The 20,999-nt window shown below is 34.2% G+C and overlaps 3 protein-coding genes across 3 annotated transcripts; 1 reads left to right on the top strand and 2 right to left on the bottom strand.

The window, feature by feature from the left end:
• Positions 1-1,033: 1,033 nt before the first annotated feature.
• On the bottom strand, positions 1,034-4,518 carry LOC106795018 (probable methionine--tRNA ligase). The gene is made up of 4 exons (XM_014763550.1): positions 4,414-4,518; positions 1,572-1,844; positions 1,419-1,475; positions 1,034-1,108 (listed from the first exon to the last, which is right to left on the bottom strand). Exons 1-4 carry the CDS (start codon positions 4,516-4,518, stop codon positions 1,034-1,036), a joined length of 510 nt encoding a protein of 169 aa, XP_014619036.1.
• Positions 4,519-5,665: 1,147 nt separating this feature from the next.
• LOC100801856 (D-xylose-proton symporter-like 2) lies at positions 5,666-14,187 on the top strand. The gene is made up of 14 exons (XM_003537674.5): positions 5,666-6,023; positions 6,923-7,020; positions 8,041-8,119; positions 9,979-10,038; positions 10,181-10,247; positions 10,326-10,450; positions 11,355-11,456; positions 11,654-12,022; positions 12,112-12,159; positions 12,263-12,325; positions 12,921-13,001; positions 13,235-13,333; positions 13,496-13,633; positions 13,942-14,187. The coding sequence occupies exons 1-14, from the start codon at positions 5,979-5,981 to the stop codon at positions 14,071-14,073; spliced, it is 1,506 nt and encodes a 501-aa protein (XP_003537722.1). The 5' UTR covers positions 5,666-5,978; the 3' UTR covers positions 14,074-14,187.
• A 4,089-nt stretch (positions 14,188-18,276) lies between these two features.
• On the bottom strand, positions 18,277-20,760 carry LOC100792494 (SCARECROW-LIKE protein 7). Its single transcript, XM_041006662.1, is given in 3 exon segments — positions 18,277-20,081; positions 20,084-20,365; positions 20,504-20,760. Coding segments are annotated over 2 exon segments (1,542 nt in total). The 5' UTR covers positions 20,353-20,365; positions 20,504-20,760; the 3' UTR covers positions 18,277-18,808.
• Positions 20,761-20,999: the final 239 nt, after the last annotated feature.

Genomic DNA, 20,999 nt, shown 5'->3' with positions numbered 1-20,999 from the left:
TTTGTAATTGAAATCAGTGTTTAGAAGTATAAAAGGACCAAGAACCAATGTAATACTGACCCCTCTTTTTTTCAAAGTGTTAATCTACGGGACATATTTTCACACCAACAGACTCTCTATGTTACTTCTTATTAGTTATTCAATTTTAATTTTTTTTTGTTAGCTTTAGCAGTTAAATAATTACATTTATACAACTCATATTCTTAAAAAAACACATAAAAAAGTAAATATATCATCAATTTAAATATTTTATTATATGTCATATTTTATTTCATTAAAGTTTTCGAAGTGTGTATTTGTATTCTTGTGCCCTAGATCAATTATACTATTTGTGTATATTTTTAAAAAAAGTTCGGAATTCGGATCGGCCAACCGGAATTCATAACCCCGTTTTATAAAAAAAATAAATTGAAAACTGGAGTGTGAATTTGAGGGGAGGTCACTTGGGGAATTAAAAATTATGCATGGAAGAAAATCTCATTATTCTTTGAAACGATTAGTAATAATAAAAAAAATCTGTAGATGTAATTAATAGTTACATTTATGCCTATATTATTTTAGACATATTATCTCGGGTTAATGATTTGGTATCGAATGGATGGTGGTAATGTAAATAGTAAAATAAAAATAAAAGTAATGCACATGAATCCCTAAATAGAAAAAATTACAAAGATACCCCAAGAAATAAGCTAATGAAGTCTGTATATTAAATTAAGAATTTTTAAAAAAATAATGCAAACAATTTGGCCACAGCTCACCCAAAATATAGGCAGCAGTTAAAATGAAGAATAAGAAAGCACGTCAAAATGTCAAATTACACAAAGCAAATTCTACATTTACGGCAAATAAAAAAGGCAACAGATAAAAAAAAAGCAAATTATTTTCTTTTTTAATTTCCTTTTTTTGAACTCGTTGTCTAGCTGATGAGGTGAGTGGAATATTTTTGTAGCATGCCACCAGTTCCTCATTTGTGTGCAAATCGACTCGCAATGTTTCCCAAACTTTCTTCTTTGAGTTGAAGAGTTCATCAGGATTAGCTACCTTCATACCCTGGGAATGTAATTCTTTCTCCTGGTTGAGCCGAACTGGGAGGCTCAACCAACTCAAACTGGAGGGAGCACAGCAATCAGATATTTAGTACTTGACTACTCTTGCCTCAGTCAGAGATGAAAATGGAACAGTACAAATTATAATCTTGGAGAACCCTATTGTCTTTCAATTAGCACTTACCAAGTGTCATCATGTAATCAAGCAATATCTTTTTAATCATAAACACTCAACACATTCAATCATACTACATCTTATAATCAAAACATTAGCTATACTAACACCATAATAACACAGTGTAATGTAATTTAAAGAGCTGACAGAATAGATCAACACCCCCCCTAATATACAGGTATTGTGTTTTTCCTTACCTTAATGCCCTTCCTGGTTGCTGGCTTTAGGTTGCAAAGAACACAGACTTTTCGGTTCTGAAGAAAGTTATTAGCATTAATTAATCAGTAGTTAAAATAGTACCTGCACAACTTTATATTAACAGAATATGGAATTTCTGATTATACAAAAACCTGCATTTCATCAAGTGGTATAAATTTGACAAGCCCACTGACAACATTTCTGGTCTGTTCTTCACCAATGTCAATCTCTTCAACATATAGTTCATCTGCATCAAGAAGTTTTTGAGCTTTTTTTATGAGGCCAACCCGGATATCAAGCCTTGTGATAGTAATATCTGGTTCGGCAGCAGCTTTATTTTTGGCTTCATTTGATGATTTTGCTGGTTTTTCCTTTGCATTGCCATCTGTACTAACAATAGCCCTAATAAGTAATCTTGAACAGTTCTGTTATGTATTGAAGAAAAATAATGCACATGAATCTTATCGTCTTGACTTCCTGCAAACTTCTTTAAACACCGCCCTAATATTTTTCATAATCCAGTTAAAAAAAATTCAAAATTCAACCACCACCAACTCAATTAAAGATAATTGGTTCGGATTTTATTTTACTCTAAACTCAAACCAATTCAACTCATGAATAATTCTAGTGTCAGACGTCTACCTTAATTAGTAAATTAATTATGAATTAATACTGACTTAATATTGAACTAACGAAATCACACATAAATGAGTATTTTAATTTGTGTAAAAATACTTTATTTGATGATAAAATTAGATAATTTAATTTAATCAAATATTATATTCTTATTCAAATTTGTTTTCATGACCGAGAGATAATTGTTGGTAATGAAAACAAGTCCATTGTTATCAACTAGGATAAAGTCAAAAGAGTTGGAAACAAATAAAAATAAACATATGATAAAATTATTTTCTCTAAAAGTGGTTTAATAGTTCCTATTTGAAGAAATAGATCCTAATGTGGCAACCCTTTTATAAATAGACTTCAGATAACTGAAAAAAAGAGAAATGCTATTTGAACTAGACATTATCGAGTTCTTAGATGGATTTCCCAGAGTTTGACTTAAGCCAAAACAAAAACTAATAAAGTAATTATAAGTAGTATTATTTTTTTTTTGTAACTCTGTATATTAATAGAGTATTTTATAGGAATTTGAGAATGGAAATTTGTTTTGAGTCCTGTCTTTCAATTGTGGATAAATGAAATTGTGAATAAAAAAAACAATTGATATAATAAAAAGAGATAGAGGAAAAATAGTATTATAGATTCTATTATAAAAAATATTATATAACTGATATAGTTCTTTATTCATCGAAAATGTGTCCGTATTACTAACAATAAAATATATTGTTTTAATAATAGAATATAAATATTATTCATTAATATTATAATTGATTGTATGAATAAATTTTATAGTTGGATATCTTAGATAAAGATTAGTGTTAAAATGATATACTATTTCATTTGATTGTTTGAAAGATTTTTTTGATAGAAAATCCCAAAAATGAAGTAGGAAATTATTTATAATACTTAATTTTATATTTAAATTAATTAGTTGTTCAAAATAAAAAATCACAATTTTTTAAAATAACTTATCTCTCTCAATGAGTTAAATCTAAATAGAAAAATAAAAACTAATTAAAAATATTAATGGTTAGAATTTTAATTATTATAAGCCTCAAAATTTGGGTTGCCATAAACAAGTTTAAACAATAACACTAATACTTTTTCCATTAATCAAATTATAATATTTAGAAAAAATAATTCAAACATGCACAAACAAGAAGGGTTAAAAAAATCATAATACAAAAAAAATCAGAAGTTTTTTTTTTTTACAAGAACAAAATCAATTCATCTTCATAGCAACGGAGCTGTAAATGTAAATACATTGTGGAATACAAGAAAAAAAATGTGATGACTAGAGTTGATGATCGATGCCATAGCTAGAATATATTAGCTCCAATCAGCTCCCCTAATATGATTAATAAAAGCTCCACATTCTGAGAAATTCTCTTCTGCACAACCAACCAACTTACAATCGGTATGTCTCAAAAATAGCAGATTGTATACCAAGCTCAACGAACCACAGCATATATTGTAAAACTGTAAAAGAGCAAAAGTTTCCCCCTTTTGGGCATCCAATACTTAAAGACTGAAATCCAACTAGTTTTAGCTAAAACAAAATAATTTCCAGAACTATATTTTAGAATAGGTACTGTTTAGTTTGGTTTATCTAGTCACAAATTCATTTTTTTATTATTCTAATTTTATAATGAAAATGGTATAATGGATAAATAAAAAGTAAAGGGAAGGAATGGGGGTGTACTTAGAAAAATAGACTATGTAAATAGCAAGTGTCAACTTATGTAGCTTTGGTCTTGGTAGTTAGTTTGGGCCTCTGGCCTCATTGTTAAAAAAAAAGTAAGGTACTTGTCATTAGGTTTCCCAATAAAAACAAGGAGTGCTGTATTTTTTTATATATATATACTACATGAGCAGTGTACTTCTTTAGCACACTATGTACCTATAGATGTCGGGGCTTTCTTAAACTAAAATAATTCAAGTTTTACAATAATTTATTAATTAATAACTATTATAAATTTCGTTTATCTTTTAAAATACATCCTCGTACTACAAATAAAGCAAAATTTAGTAATTAAAAACAAAATTAATTGTTCAATTTTAATCACAAGTTTTAAATTTTGGATTGTTATAAAAAAAACTGTTTCATTTATAATATATTTGAATTATCAAACACGTTTAATTAGTAATACAATTTTTTTATCAATCAGTCACCGGTCATTACGTGACACCTGATGACATAAAGACCACACATAACAAGTTAACGCCGTTATTATACTTTAAACTTGTTGTAAAAAAAGTTTAAAAAATCTGGTATAATTGAAGGTAACTGCATATCGTGGACAAATTTAAAATCCAATTTAACCGTATATCTTCTCAAATCATGTTTAGGATTATGTAAAATTTAAAAACAATTTCTCCATCATCACGTTGACAGTCTTTCACGTCGCCGGAAAGCTGTTCGCCGCTTTGCCATTGCTTGTAAGCATCGAACAATAGATCAGACCAGAATAACATTAGAAGCAATTTATTTCATTGCTTATTTCTTTTTGTTTTGAAATTGTGAATACTTGTTTATTGCGTCAAAATATGTCGACCATTATTTACCCCAACGCCAGTTTTCAGTCTCCAACCATCTTGCACGATAACTATTTGAGATGCGTCCTCGATCTTAACACTCAAAGTGTAATTATGCAAAACAACTTTATTACTTTAGACTTAGAACCAGAAACATATTAAATTTTGTTCTCCAATAGCTGAAATTTTGTTCTCAAGTTGGTACCTTGGAGGTTCGAGCATGCATCCAAATCTACAAAAGTATAAATCAAGTTTATATAACTCAATCAAAATTGGGAGGAGATCTAGAACATGGCAGCATCTCCATAATCCCATTGGTTGGACGATACGTGATGAGAATTTTGCAGAAACACGGTTCTTCTTGGCAAAGTTGCGTATGAAGAGAGCGGATTTGAGTCTCGATATGCCGTCGTTCGGTGATATCAATCGTAAACATAATATGTGATTAAATTGATTATATCAGATCTTAAATTGAATATATCAAATTGATTTTAAATTTCATACATACTTTTGAATATATCAGATCTTAAAGTTGCGTATGAAGAGAGCGGATTTGAGTCTCGATACTATCTGTTTATTCTAAAAGGATTAAAAAGACAATATAATAAATAAAAACCCCACTAGGTTGAGCTAATGGAGTATAGCAGTCTGTAGTCATTGTATATATAATAAAAAAGACAATGTAAAACCTAACCGGGCAATGCAAAAAAATTTCACCAAGAAAATAGTTAGTTAATTGTTGCGAATACAAAGTGAGCACTATCACTGTGTTTAGAATCAATAAAAAATAGATTTAATTTAGAATTTATAAAAGATCGATTTCTTCTGTGAATTAAAATAACTTTCCTCTCATAAATTTGCAAACAGAATAAAATAAGTATTTGTTAGATTTTTTCTTTTGCAAAACCTTCAAATTGAAAAATAGAACATGTACTTTTTTTAGTAATAACTTAAAAAACTATCATGAATTAATCTCCATAAACATTTCCAAGAAAAAATTAAAAAGGAATGTACAATCATCACCACCAGCAAAACTGTTTCTTAGGAGACACATAATATTCCAAACAATATTAATAAATCCTGATTTCTTTTTATCTTTCTGAAGGTGTAAACACCTGTCTATAGACACGTGCGTCCTACCAGCCAGGCAACTTGTTTAACGTTTGTTCCTTGCTGGAGTGGTCAGATTCAATTTTCTAGTTTCTACTGCAAACAAAACTAGGAATAATCTCTTTTCTCGTTTCATTCATCGTATCTTACTTACTGCTGTCTGCTAAACTTGATTTTTTGTTTACTCTTTCTTGCTTCCTTCATATTTATATTATATTATTATTTTGCCCACATTTCTTCTTCAACGACTACACTCTCTCTCAACCTTCAAAGCTTCAAACTCAAAAGAAATGGCATCCGATCCCGAGCAACCCGCTCATTCCTCTTTCGCAAAGGTTCTTTCCTTATCACTTTTTCATTTTTCTTCTTCTTCTTTGAGCTGGAATTGATCAGCATCTACCCTGAATTTGAATTATATGAATATATTTATATCTTTTAGTATGTGTAGACTTTGTTTGGTTTCTGAGAGGTAAGCAAAAAAACTATTGGGAGGGAAGGAAACTGTTGAAATTCAGAAAGAATGAAAAAAAAAGGGCTGAAAGTTGGTTACCAAACAATCAAGGGTTCAATCTTCAATGGGTGTCACAAAAATAGTACTTGTTAAAGTCAAAATTAGCTCAAAGAAAACAAGTTGAACTGCGTCATTAGGGGTTTTGGCATACACTCTGTGTTCGACTCATTTCCTCCCTATACAAACTTTTCTTGGACTGACACACACCCCACAAGTGAGATTAATCTCTGATCCAATGAGTTAGGAGACACTCATTGTCTCTGACCAGGACAAAAAAAAAATTGGCCAATTGCTCCTTTAGTTTTGATTTATTTATAAACTATACGATTTGTCAAGTCTTGGATTACTGCAAGCATATTACAAAGCAATTTTACAATTGTTTTCCATTGTTTTTTTTAGCTGAATATTCTGTTGAGAGAGCGTCAATAGAAATAACAGAATTGAAATTATCAATTTTTTTTGTACTTGTACTTGCTTGCCTATCAACTATTTTTTTTAATGAAATCAGAGAATTATGTGAATTTAGATCTTGATTATTTATTTATTTTGTCTGTATAAAAAATTGAAATAAGAATAGGCTGAATGCTTGCAGTCAGATACTGTCACACTAACACATGCAAAGCTGTGTGTTGTTTGTTTTACTGGCAATTAAACTAATTTGTTGCTATCTTTTGGTGTTTATTTTCCCTTTCATAACGCTTGACATGCATTGACTTTCACTAGGAAGCAAGGTCAGGTGGTGAGATTGGGAGTGCAATAGAGCCTCTGCTTAATGGGGTTCATGACTCTGAAAGCTATTCCGTCTCTGCTGCAATTCTCCCGTGCGTATTAGCTTTTAATTCCTTTTTTGTTAATTTTATGCATTGCTTAGGAAATCTATCAATCTTTGTTGTATTTTGAAATATACAAATACAATAGATATATAGCTACATAAAGATAAACTTTTAGCTTGGACTAGCTCTGGTAAAGGACTATAATTTTTGTAGACTGTAATTTGTGTTATGTTGAGGACTATAATTTCTTGATTGGTGTCATGTTTACTGGGTGGAAAAATGTGTTAGATGTTACTCACGAAGGTTAGGCTGAGGATGGCTGTTGCACGTTGCATTTTGCTAGGGAAGGTTTGATTACTGTTTCTTTTTATAGATCACGGATTTATGTCTCATCTGTCGTTAGAGCTGTTTGATTTGTGGAGTCCTATGTCCTTTTGGAAATATTTAGCTAAATATTTAGATAAAGAATATTAACATATTTGGTTTGTTACTAGATTTCCATGAAATACTACTATTTTTTTCTTAACTATTGTTGTGGTGGTGAGGGTGAAGGTGTAGGCAGCATGACAATGAATTGATCCCAAGGTTATAATAGATGAGAATTAGTTTCCTTCATTTTAAAGAAAACTGATTCCCATGGAATTCAAGATTGCTAGAACTCCCATTTGGATTCTTGAATAGAGCAAATAATATATACCTTTTGAATAGTTCTTTTTCTTAGAAATCATTTGATGTCCACATACCTATTCCACCTTGAGCTTTTAGTTACCCTTGCCTTATCAAAATAATAAATTAGCTTGCATCACATGCTATAGGATTGAATTTTTTGAATATATCTTGTAAATTTTTTGTCTTTCTTTATATTTTTTCTGCTTGACATTGATGAAACAATTTGACAACTTCAATTCAGAAAAATGACATTATTTCATGTTCACTGTGCCCCCATTGATTTTCTGATTATGAGTCTTGAATTGATTGTGTGATACATTTTCCTTGAAGTGGAAAAGAAGAAGAATAAAAGACTTCTATGCCTGTAGTCTTACCTAAAATGCGTTTTAAAAATCTCAGATTTCTCTTCCCAGCTTTGGGTGGCCTACTATTTGGCTATGATATTGGTGCCACATCTTCTGCAACTATTTCCATTCAGGTACACCCTTCTACTATAATTTTGGCACTGACTCAACATTTTTATAATATTCATTTGGTGGCATAACACCCTTAATAATTTCCTGATCTTAAAAAATTCCAGATTTTTCTGCTGTATTGTCAAGAGTTACTTTTCGTCTGTTTGAAGTATAATCTTATAGTATAGTAGTTTTTCATAGTATATCTGTAATGCCTTCAATATACTTCATTAGATATGAGTATGGTGATTAGTTGTATAAACCATAATCTATATATTGCATCATCTAGATCCATATCTCAAAGCCTCAACCAGTAATGCATTTTGAGTTCTAATAGTTACATGATCTCTTTAGTTGGGTTTTTACAGTGACTATATTGTTTAGATATATTTTCCTCCCTATAAAAGTCATAGGGAGAGATGCAGGTGCAAGAGCAGTACAACAGGGCAGCTCAAGAGATATGATGAACAAGATTTATATGGGGAAAAAATATATGATTACAGCTTTATATTATGAATGATTTTTTTTTACTTTGTAGTTTGTGACCTTCTTAAATCTATTTCCTTGGTGTGATCATCATTGTTATAATACGTATCAAAATTATGAAATATTGTTTGATACTTACTTGATTGGTGTTAATCCTGCTTTACTCCCATTAGTCTCAAAAGGTTAAATATCTAGGAAAAAGTTTAAGAATGGACATTATGCATCCTGCTTTTCATACCTTGTCATGATCTTTATTGCAACCATCATTTTTAGATAATAAGTTTATTTTCGTTATACATTTCCACTTAGTTGTGGATGAATTTTATTAAGGTGGCATGCTATCCTTAGACAATCCACTTGTTCATTTTTGGATTTGTTAGATTCAGCAAATGTTAAATGTAGCATCCTTGATTGTCAATTTCTCGACTATTCTCACACTATGACACTTCACACGGTGACACTTCACTCAACTCCTCATTGGTCAGAACCTTCCACCGGTAAGAACCCTCTTTAGGTAGTCCTTTCCAAGACCTCGGCAATCTGCTTCAAAGACTTTCAAGATCATTGACTGTCCCCACAAACCAATACGAGACTTTTCAGCGTGTTTTGTCCTCACACACGGTTTTTGCTGACCGTAGATATTGCCCATTATTGCTCTTAGAAATTTAGATTCCTATTACTGTATCATATGTGGTAGGGTTTCATGTTTCATCCACTCTTGCTCTAATTGTTATAGCATGTATACTACAACAAATAATTCTCTCATAATCAGTAAGTAAAATGCTCAAGATAAAATCTTAGATAAGCACAATTTTTCTATAGTTAAATATTCTGGACATGCAATAGGTTTTTTACCTGTTAATGAATCTATTGCTATGTACTTATGTCTCTTGCAAATTATTTTTTCAGTATAGTCTATCATTTTTCATAGCAGAAAACTGCTGGCAGAAACAAGTCTTTGTTTAGTAGATTCCTTGTTACCATTACTATTCATATGGGTCATGGTCTTCTAGTGTATAATTCATTCTTAATAGAAAAAGACTTGAAGGATTTCATTTTCCCCGATGGAAAAAATAAAAAGACGTAAGGATTTCATTCTTCCCATGAGTTAGTTCTATCTAAGAATGGAGCTTTTGGAAAGTCTACTCGCTGGCAATAATAATAGTGTAGGCTTTTTCATTGTATAACAGAACTGACATATGGTATAATTGTCTTTTCATTTATTCAAATTAAAAAGTATGTATTCCTAATACTAGTATAATATACAGAAATACAGATTCTTATGCTGACATCCATTTTTTGTTACTTTGACTGAACTAACTGTCATACTCAACATTTTGTTTGGAAGCTGATATTCAGTTGTATATTTTCAATGATTTGCTTGTATACTTTGCAGTCACCAACACTAAGTGGAGTATCTTGGTACAAGTTGTCTTCTGTTGAAATTGGTCTTCTTGTAAGTTTAAATTAAATTATTGGTTGTTTTCTCTTTGTCTTATTGTCATTCTTATGATTTGACACATTTGTTCACAATTGTAATTACTCCATATATTGATCTTGAATATAAACTGGGGCAATGGCATTTGCTTCTTTTGCAGACTAGTGGATCATTGTATGGTGCCTTAATTGGCTCCTTGTTGGCCTTCAATGTTGCTGACTTCTTAGGTAATTTCCCTTTTTGTCAGTTATAATCTTCGCTATTTCCTTCCCTGGTGAAACTGCTGTGACAAATTTTATATTTAGGTAGAAGAAAGGAGCTGATTGGAGCTGCAGTAGTTTATCTTGTTGGAGCTCTTGTAACAGCATTAGCTCCTAATTTTCCTGTATTGGTGCTTGGGAGACTTGTATTTGGCATAGGAATTGGACTGGTATTCTCTTTTTTCCCCAAGTATTACATCTAAGCTTGTTGGCATGCTCTTTTTCTCCCAAAAGCTACATCTAAGCTTGTATATGTTAGTTTCTGGTTGGTTAAGGTAGCCAACCATGTAGACAATTGAAGATGTAGTTCAGTCTTTAGTCTTAAAGAAATAATGATTTGTGGGTGTGCACCTAACGGCTGAAGCTTTTAGGGGAGTTGGTTTTTGACTTGATATTAGAACTTCTATGACCAAGTCCATAGGATTTTATTGCTTCCTTTCATTCTTTGTAATTGAGTTTGAACACAAGGAACAGTGGGTTCAACCCAAAGGAACCAGAGGTAGAAGGAGGAGGGCCAGGGGTTTGTTATTAAAATTCTCTTGTAGTGTTCTCAATTAATTAAGACTGATATATCCACACGAAAGGAAAGGGAAAGAAAAAAATGAGTTATTTTGCATGTAAAAGGAATTGTTAGGTGATGAATCTGTTCAGAGATGATTTAAATAATGTTTTGTTGATAGCAGTCCAGCCCACAACTCTCGACCCAAGAGGATTACCAAAAGGCCCATCACTCTGCAGGACTATGTGTGACTACACTATGTCACCAAATTCCCTTGTCACAGATGCTTCTAGTTGCAATATTGTTATAACTTCCAGTAGTGCTTATCTTTACATTTTAGCATTATTCCCTTTCTGTTTCATTGTTATGAGAATAGCCAATGATTGGCTCAGAAATTTGTTATATAAATATCTGAATGAATGAATAGATGAAAGAGAAGGAATTTATACCAATTATGCTTAGCTAGTTTAGATATTTTAATTCTGCAATTTAACAGTAGTGTAACAGTTGTATATTTTGTCTATAACTCATTAACTCTCAAGCAAGATAAATTATTTTAATTTTATCTATTTTAGGCAATGCATGCTGCTCCAATGTACATTGCAGAGACAGCTCCAACACCAATACGTGGACAACTAATATCTCTAAAAGAGTTCTTTATAGTACTTGGGATGGTTGTAAGTTCTTCAGCTCTTGAACTTTATGGGAGGACCTTAAAGTTTCTTGTGTGTTCTATAAATGCAATAAGTGAATAAACTTTTTGAATTTTTCCTTCTACCATTGTATAGCCTCCTCAGAAATAATATTCTCTCAAATTGCTTTCAGTTCTAAATATCCTGGAATTACAAAAAATGACTACATATCATTTATTCAGGCAGGATATGGAATTGGTAGCTTGTTCGTCGAAACCGTATCTGGGTGGCGGTATATGTATGGAGTTAGTAGTCCTGTGGCAATAATCATGGGAGTTGGAATGTGGTGGCTCCCAGCTTCTCCTAGATGGTTACTTTTACGTGCTATACAGGGAAAAGGGGATGTTCAGAATTCAAAAGACATAGCAATTCGTAGTTTGTGTCAGCTTCGAGGTCAAGCTTTTTATGATTCAGTTCCTTGGCAAGTAGATGAGATTCTGGCAGAACTTTCTTATCTAGGTGAAGAAAAAGAAGCTACCTTTGGAGAACTATTCCAAGGAAAATGCTTGAAAGCCCTTTGGATTGGTTCAGGATTGGTCTTGTTTCAGCAGGTATTGCAATCACTCCAATAAAATGGTAAAAACTATCAGAGTTGCCAGCATTTCAGTATACTTATGCTATAGGCTGCAAATTATGACAGATCACAGGGCAACCAAGTGTGCTCTACTATGCTGGATCAATCTTTCAGGTATTATATTAATTTTAGTCGAGGAAAGTTATTGCAGATTCATATAATCTATTATGTTGTACAAGTGAAGTGAAATAACATTGTAACCGAATTCATTTTGTAGAGTGCAGGATTCTCCGGAGCATCTGATGCAACCCGAGTCTCTATTCTCCTTGGGTTTTTCAAGGTAGATCTTATTTGCTCACATTCTTAGTAATTGTGAATTTGTGTGAAAACGAAGCAGTACTACAGTAGTTTTTTGTCAGTTTCATTAGTTATGTGTAGCTCAAGGTATTCTACAACATACAAATTTGAATTATGGATTGTCCATATGATGTTATTGTTCACACTTTGAAATGTGATTTCATCCAACTCTTTCTGCTCTTCTTATAAAGTGCAATGAGCTAAGTGTATATAATGCTGTATCTGCAAATTATATGCATGCGTGTCTTAATAAATCCTTTTATCAAAACGAGGAAGAAAATTCCTTTTTCTTTTTGGTAACTTTTAATAGATTAGGATATTAAACATTTGTTGACACTACCTTCTGTATTTTCATTTTGAATTGATTTCACTTTTTCAAAAGAGGAATCATGTTTGTGAGTTCCAATGTCTATGCAAAATTTCTTCATAAATACCATTAGTTCTGAAACAAGTCTTGTTAAAAACAGAGTAAGTTCTGTGCTACCATTAGTTCTGAATCATCTATTTTCCCATTGTTCTCCCTCCCCCCTTCTCTTTTTTCTTTTTGCAAAATGTATAACCATCTGTTTCTGTTCTAGTTGATTATGACTGGAGTTGCTGTTGTCGTTGTTGATAAACTTGGAAGGAGGCCTTTACTACTTGGGGGAGTTTCAGGGATAGTAAGTTCCTTCTTGTTTCTTTGATTCTATAGGATGGTTTTGGAAGTAATATCCTGAGAAAAGAAAACTTCCTCAGTTCCTCGTTTCTATCTCAAATTGAGAGGCTTAGGCTAATCTGCTAATTAGTGCTGCATGAATGGTCATTCAGCTTAGCTAATTTATAAGAGAGGAATGATTGTGACATGGTTGATCATTGTTAAAAATTTAAGAACTCCTGTTTATTTGTATCACAGGTGATCTCTTTATTCTTTCTCGGTTCATATTACATTTTCTTGGATAATTCACCAGTTGTTGCTGTAATTGGTCTGCTGTTGTACGTTGGCAGTTATCAGGTGAATATGCTTTTTTATATCATTTGTTAGATCACATATATTGGAGTCTCACTGAGAGTCTGAGATAAGGAAAATCATTCTTTCTTATTGTAATGCTTACATCCAGTATCGTTCTTATACCATGCAGTGTTATTTTAATGGTTCTTCATTGTCTTTTTTCAGATTTCCTTTGGTCCAATTGGTTGGTTAATGATAGCAGAGATTTTCCCCTTGCGCCTAAGAGGTCGAGGACTAAGTATAGCTGTACTCGTCAATTTTGGTGCAAATGCCCTGGTGACATTTGCTTTTTCCCCACTGAAGGTGATGAAGATCTTGAACAGGAAACCATAAAATCGCCATATATTTTGCATGTGTCATCATCATCAATCATATGATTGCCCTATTTAAATTGGTGTTTAATTGAATGTATTGAGGATCTTCTCTTTCTTTTCCTCACATTCTATTTGGTTAATAAGGCTGTGCAGTGAAAAGAATTTTGTTTTCCCATTATTTGTATTCGTTACTGTGCTTGGCTGTTTCAGAAACATCATCTTGGACTTGCTATACAGTGGACATATTGATTTCATTAAAATTGCCTGCCTAACACTTTGTTTTGGTTTTCTTCACAGGCATTATTGGGAGCTGGAATTTTGTTTTACACATTTTGTGTAATAGCCGTGGCATCTCTTGTATTCATATACTTTGTTATACCAGAAACCAAGGGGCTTACACTAGAGGAGATCGAGGCCAAATGCCTCTAGTCAGTCACCTTGTTTTACCTCTATAAATATCTGTTTTTAGTACTCTGTTGCAACTTGTCTTGAATATTGTAATGACACATATATTATATTAATAAAAATATGCAATGATGAATATAGGTTTAATTATTTACCAATTAAACGGTTTAAAAAGGTATAACTTGTTATATATATATATATCATAGAATTTAAACACGTTTCTAACATGTATGATACATTATTTTATGAATTTAATATCAGTATAATGGTTTAATTTAATTTCTTATATCTTTCAATTTATCATTTTTAATATCTTTAATTTTAACTTGAATTTCAATATTTTTTCAAGAAATAATCAATAACTAAAAAGTAACAATATGCCATAATATAAAATGTTTATCATAAATTAAAAATATAATAGGTTCAAAAATATTAATTTATTAGATATTTTTGAATTATAATATAATTTATATATTTAGAAGCATTTATTATAAGTTTTAGTTATATAAAATAAACATTTATTTTAAAAAATATTAGTTATAGTAATCATTAAACACTTCCTCTAAACATAATTTGGGACTTTGAATAATGAATTAATAAATATATTTTTTCATTGTAAATTATGGTCAAGTTGTATGAAAAATCACACTAAGAATGAATCGATATAGGCTTTTTTATAAAAAGATTTTTTTTATATTTTTAATTAATGGCTTAAGAACATTTGATAGCATTCTCCAATAATGTCAAGCATTTATAATAAAATATGTAATTCAATGATGTACTTGAGAACTCGAGCTGCATTTATAAGTTGTGTTTACTGTTTAGCCAAGTAAAGAAAAAAATCTTTCATAATGTTTTTCTCATAAGAAGTGTAATAGATTCTTAAGGGCCACAAAACACGTCCTTGGGGTATGCAATAGGCACAATAACAATAGGACCATGTCCAATGTCCATGCAAGTGTTAATAATGAAGCTCGGAGCCAGAGTTACACATGAACACAACACTCATGATTACATCATCGGTTCAGGGTTAGTAACTATACAGCCACAGAGGGAAGCAACAATGACCGAGTGAGAATGAGCAAGTAAGAGAGGTTCGATCAAATTATAGTTAGTTAGGGTAACCCAATTCCCAATCCTACAAACATAATTTATCATTCCTCATGTTTCGGTTGAATAGAAGGAACATGAAGTACTACGATCTTTGAAATGAGAAATGCTTACTGTATCTTTGGTAGGATGAAAAGAAAAAGAGATAAAAAATTTAAATTAAGATAGAAAGTAAAAGTATAGGTCCATTGTTCATTTCACTCATTTTTTTACATTCTTTCGTCTCGATCAAAGCAGAACATAAAACACACTTATTTACATTCTCTTTTCGACATTTTATTATTAGATAAAAATCTATGTAAACTCTATTAACAGAAAATGTCCCCGGTAATAGAGTGATGATAGGATATATGTGTGTGTGTGTGTACTTGAAGCTTCTGTAGTATATATCTTTCGTGCTGAATTTACTTTCTCAGAGGCCACAAAAATTGGTCAGAGAATACAAGAAGGTAAACGCATTGAGCCTGGCCACAAATCTGAGACACGATTAACTTAAATATTATTGTTAGTTTATTCGTTAATCAGTTTTTAACTATTGTATACTATATTTGCTAATTATAGAGCTCTACTTCGTCAAACATAGAGAGGAAGTGAATGTTCATATGGACAGTGATATATCCTTTCCTCACAAACGCATGGGACAACAAGAAAAGGGTCATAGTACAGTGTGAGCCAATGAGATGACCGTTTAGGGAAAATGATTGCCACTGTCACTTCAGTTCTCCAAGAAGTTAACAAAATTTTCGCATCAATCTTCAAGGCAATTTAAGTACTTCAGTAGTAAGGTGGTAAATTTATGAAAATCAAGATAATGATAAAGGTCCTTAATTATGAAGTGTCATAATCTGAATTATTACACGGCCAAAATTGCACCAAATTAATTAAACACTTGCACACACAAGAGACAGCACAAACCCGAGATATTAGTTAGAGAATTAATTATACTGCCCAACAGAGTGCAACTGCAAGACACCTCAACCAATCAGGGATAGCTGACATAAAGATAAGCGACTTGTTGCATGACAAAGAAATTGATCCACTACTACTTGAATACATTTTCCTCATTGACATAAGTTTTTTTTCTTCATATTTTGAGATTCCCTCCAACGAAGAAGTCAATGGGCTACAACTTTATGGGTCCGGGAGCTGTTATGGCATTTAAATTTTAACACCAAGAAAAAAAAATGTTGTCTGATCAAGTTGTCCACCAGCTCCCTCCAGAATCCTATCCTCATTATATCACCAAATCACTGGAATAGAGATTTTACTATGCTGCCAAATGCCACAATTGGCATCCTTTCACAACCCTCAAAGGTACTAGAGATTTAGTGCATCTTTGGATTAAAATTTACAAATTTAGGGTTAAATTCAAGTGTATAAATTGAGTTTGTAAAAATAATCTAAGTCTTGTTTCAATAAAATCGAGTTTTCAGACAAAATTTTAATGTGCAAACGGAAGTAACCATACGTGTCATGAAACTGATTTTACTTTCCAAACTGAATTTAAAAATACCCCAAATAGAAAACCAAATATAGCTTTACATGTTTCTAAACCTCGTTGGCATTTCAAAGAACCATAGTTTAACACATGTACAGACACTAGTGGTGTAAACTTAAGCTTAACGAAAGAGGTAACGAAAATACAGATTTTGTAGAAACAAACTGCTAGTGGTATACGCAGCAGTTGCAAACTAGTATTTTGGTTAGATAAAAGCCAAATTGCAACAGCGGTCCAAATTAATGATACAACTGTCATGCGATTGGCTGTATATCTTACATCTTATACCAAGTGATTAGTTTTAGTACATTAACAACTTCAATTAGCATAGAACCCAGTGTTTGAAGCCTAGAAGTAGAACTGCAAACTACTAATAACCAAAGTTTAGGTATTGGTGCCTTCCTAAAACTTGAAAAAAGATAGTCTTTACAGCTCAGAACAGGCATTAAAGTGCATAAATGAATGCGTTTCTGTCTTGGGATTAAACTCACGAAATGTTTTATTTTAAATAACTGAATATTAGTAGTAAATTTGAAAAGTTTTATCTTTTAGAAGAGCTGTTTTCCCTTTTTCCTTTTTGCCTGATTGAACAACCAATGGTTTTCCTTTCATATCCGCGGCAGGCACACCCATGGTATGATTGGATTGCTCATGATATTTCTGTGACCTGGAAACCAGAAAGAACGTTGCCAATGGCCATATAGCAACCTATGGTTCAATTTTACAACTCCCGAGTATTTCAATTTCAGTTCATTGGCAAAATTTTCATAGATGACATTTTTCTGTAAGAAAAAAAAACATGTGGGATGACTGACAGTTAGTTTTCTGTTATAGAAACAATTGGGTTTCATTTTTTGAGTAGTGGGGCATGGCGTCCGAGATGAGGGAAGGTACTAGTGGGTGTGGATGAGTTATCAAGCACCATATAAAGTGGGGAATAAGACACATACCCAGCCTCACAAAGTGTAGTCTACGTTTAAGGGACCCTTTGGCAAATCAAGTTCAATTAGAGGAACGTCGTATTCACAAGTCACGACCTTGACTTGTCGCAATCACACAAGTCCAGAAACAGCAGTGGCAGTCTCCCTTGTCACGCTCTGGACTCATCTTCCCCGTCTCTGCTGTGCTGTGCCAGGAAGACAAGGAAGGAGCTTGATTGCAGCACGAAAGAGACAGACAACTAAGCCGGGCCATAGATCAACACCACTCGCAACAATTAACAAAGCTATGCTTTCATAAATAAAACACCAAAATAATGGCTCCCCCCCCCCCAAAGCCAGGGAAAGCAGCTTTTTCCCCCACAAAATAGTACATTAATTTTTCACACAGTTGACTGTGCATGAATAATAGGATGGCAGAGAAAAAGAGTGTGTCATCAGTCATCACACACCAATTTCCATGCAACACCTCACTAACAATCAGTCACACGCAAATAGTTAAAAGAATCTTTCATTGAGCAAGTGTACAGGCATTTTCCTCAACAATAATCACTGCGTTATAAAGTTGGGAACAAATTACTACATTGGACGAAAATGAATAATCCATTTTGGAAACTGATGGAAGAAATCATATATAACACCTACCCTATTCAGAGACTCTATCTATCTAGAGAAAGAAAGTAAAGATAAAAATCCTTTGATATTCATTTCATTCATTCAGACCAATTTAAATCCATACAACAAAATCCAATTTACAGAGTCACAAATCACAATGACTAGAAGCAATGAGAAAGAAAGCTTTTCTCCATCCCATTTCTCCCTATTTTCATTGTCACAGTTTGCCTAGCCAATTCTTGAAGCTAATAATAACATCATTGCCACTAGAAGAAAAAAAAAACGCTGATAAGAAATAGAAAAATCAACTAAAAAAACAAAAGTAAGGAGGTGTGGAACTAGTAGAGGACCAAACTGCTGCTAAAGGTGGCAATTCTCCCAAAAACCTCAATTTCTTGTAGTGCCAGCCAATTCACATATCAAATCTTCTGCATAACTTCAGTAATTGAAGAGGCTAGCATAGCACAACATGATCGATCATCCATGGCATATCGACAAATAATAATAATAATAATAATAATTAGTTGTTCCACACCAGGGAAAAAAGGACCAGGTGGAAACCCTTTCCAATAACAATCAACCAAGTCGAACCCATTAACTAACGCCAAGAGGAGACGGTCAAGAGAGGAACATCCTTCCAAGCCAGAGACAAAAACCCCGGTGGTGTAGATTCCACCAGCGAAAACAGAGAACTGTAACTGTAATTCCAGAGAAGTATCTTAGCTTGACTAATTGCATAATGGCTTAGACTCACTGATTCAAAACCAGCACGCTCCATCAGAACCCTCCACTGCTCTTTGTCCTCCATACTCTCCCTCCTCACCGACCCGGGCCCCCCAATGACCGCCGCGATTCGCCGCCCGAGAAGAAGACTCTCCACCTGAAACCTCTCCGGCGAGTCCGCGGCCAAATTAGGCTCCAGAGACTCAAACACAGCAGAGAAGTACTTAAACGCAGTCTTGAAGCGGTTGACAAAGCCGAAACGTGTGACGCTTGCTTCGTACTCGCCAAGGGTGACAATTTTGGGGTTCAAAGACTTGGCCAACCTGAGCGCAGTGTCAACAGCGGTGGGAGGCTCGTCGAGGAGGTTATACAACTGGAGCATGAAGTTAACAGCCAAGGCTTCGTTAGTGTCGTCAATGCAGAAGCTGTTGCGGTCGAGTTGGTGAATGGGAGTGAGAATAGGAGTGAAGTGGAAGTTCAAGTCGAGAAGCTTGGCGAAGTCGGAGAGGCGGTGGGCGGTGGCGGAGAGAGAGGGGCCGGGAGAGGAACCAAGGGAGAGGGCGGGGATGCCGGAGATTCTGATCTTATTGGGCTTTCCAGAAGGACGAGTGGCGAAAGCTTGCAAGAGTGCGGCCCATTGAATCCCTTGGACGATACCGAAGTCGACGATGTGGATGTTGGAGGCGGTTTGGGTGGCTTCAAGGATGGCTTGGTTGGCGGTTAAGTGAGCGAACTTGGAGTAAGGGCAGGCGTCGTTCAGGGCTTTGTAAGAGAGTGTTAACTCCTCATCCCAAGTGCTATTATGGCCCTTTTCTTCTCTGCGGGAGAGGGCCTGCCAGAAGTAAAAGCCCACTCGCTGAGTGGGGTTTCCGTGCTGGGAAACGGATTTTCGCAAACGGCTTAGGGATTCCGCGGCCTGATCCGGCTCCGTTTCGGCCAGGGAGGCGCACTCGGCCAGGGCTTTGAGGAGGGATACGGAGAGTCGGAGTCGGAGTCCACGGGGATGGGCGTGGAGGGGGGGGAGGGGAGTGGTTGGAGAGGAGCGGTTGAGATCGGAGGGGGGGAAGGGGAAATCAGTGGTGTCGGCGGCGGCGATGAGGGAGTCCATCCAGTCGTCGGAGTCGAAGTCGGAGAAGCGGAAGGAGTGGGGGTCGGGTTGGAAGTGGAAAGGGGGATCGGGTTGGAAGGGGTCGGGGGGGAAATCGGTGGTGGAAGGTAGAGGGTACCGAGAGGAGGAGTGTTGTTCCATGGAATTGGAGTGTGAAGGGAGAGAGGGTTCTGTTGGTGGTGTAGCAAGTGTTGCTGCTGCTGTTGCTGCTGCTGCTGCTGCTGCTGCTGCTCTTGCTGCTGCTTCTGCTTAATGACTTGCTGCGCAATCGCCATGAGGTTGCCACTGTCTGCACACATGTAAGCCGCCATTCCCTCTTCTCCTCTGCAAATCACGTCACAGCATTTCATTGAGTGTAGGAGAGCACTAGAGTAAAGCAGCCTAGCTATGTTACGATATAAATATGTACAACACAAAGAAGGGGGGGTATAAAGGGAAGGATGAAGAGTTGATTGATTGAACCGTTGAAGCGAGGAGTAGAGAGCCAAGATCCAAGCTAGGGAACCTAGAACGACAACCTGATTAAAGCCATTTCAAAAAGACGCCATCCCCATGGTCCCACCTTTCATTTTTCCCCTAACTCTCTCTCTCTATATATTTCCATCTTAAACTATATTTTCCCAGATACTCCTCCTTAACTATAAACAAACTCTACTCTCTCTTATTGTCACTGTTATTGCTTCTTAAATCCAACATAATGCTTCCTAATGCCCCCTTTTTCTTCGAGGTTATATTCTTCTTCAACTAAACAGTGATGCTACTCTTATAAATCAAATTTGTGACTTCATACAACTTATTTCCTTAAGCTGTTTAGAGTAACTTCATTTACATTATTACTTTATTTCACGTACGTTTTATCCGTCTTTCTGTTTTTGAACCTTGCCAAATTATCAATTTTTTAAAAATTTATTCGAATCTTTCTAGTAATTTGGTAAATTAAACAAATCATTATTACTGT

The sequence above is a fragment of the Glycine max genome, chromosome 11 (genome assembly GCF_000004515.6).
Source record: "Glycine max cultivar Williams 82 chromosome 11, Glycine_max_v4.0, whole genome shotgun sequence".
Lineage (NCBI taxonomy): Eukaryota > Viridiplantae > Streptophyta > Magnoliopsida > Fabales > Fabaceae > Glycine > Glycine max.
The sequence above is the reverse complement of the archived record's forward strand: the minus strand, read 5'-3'. Positions and strand labels throughout refer to the sequence as shown.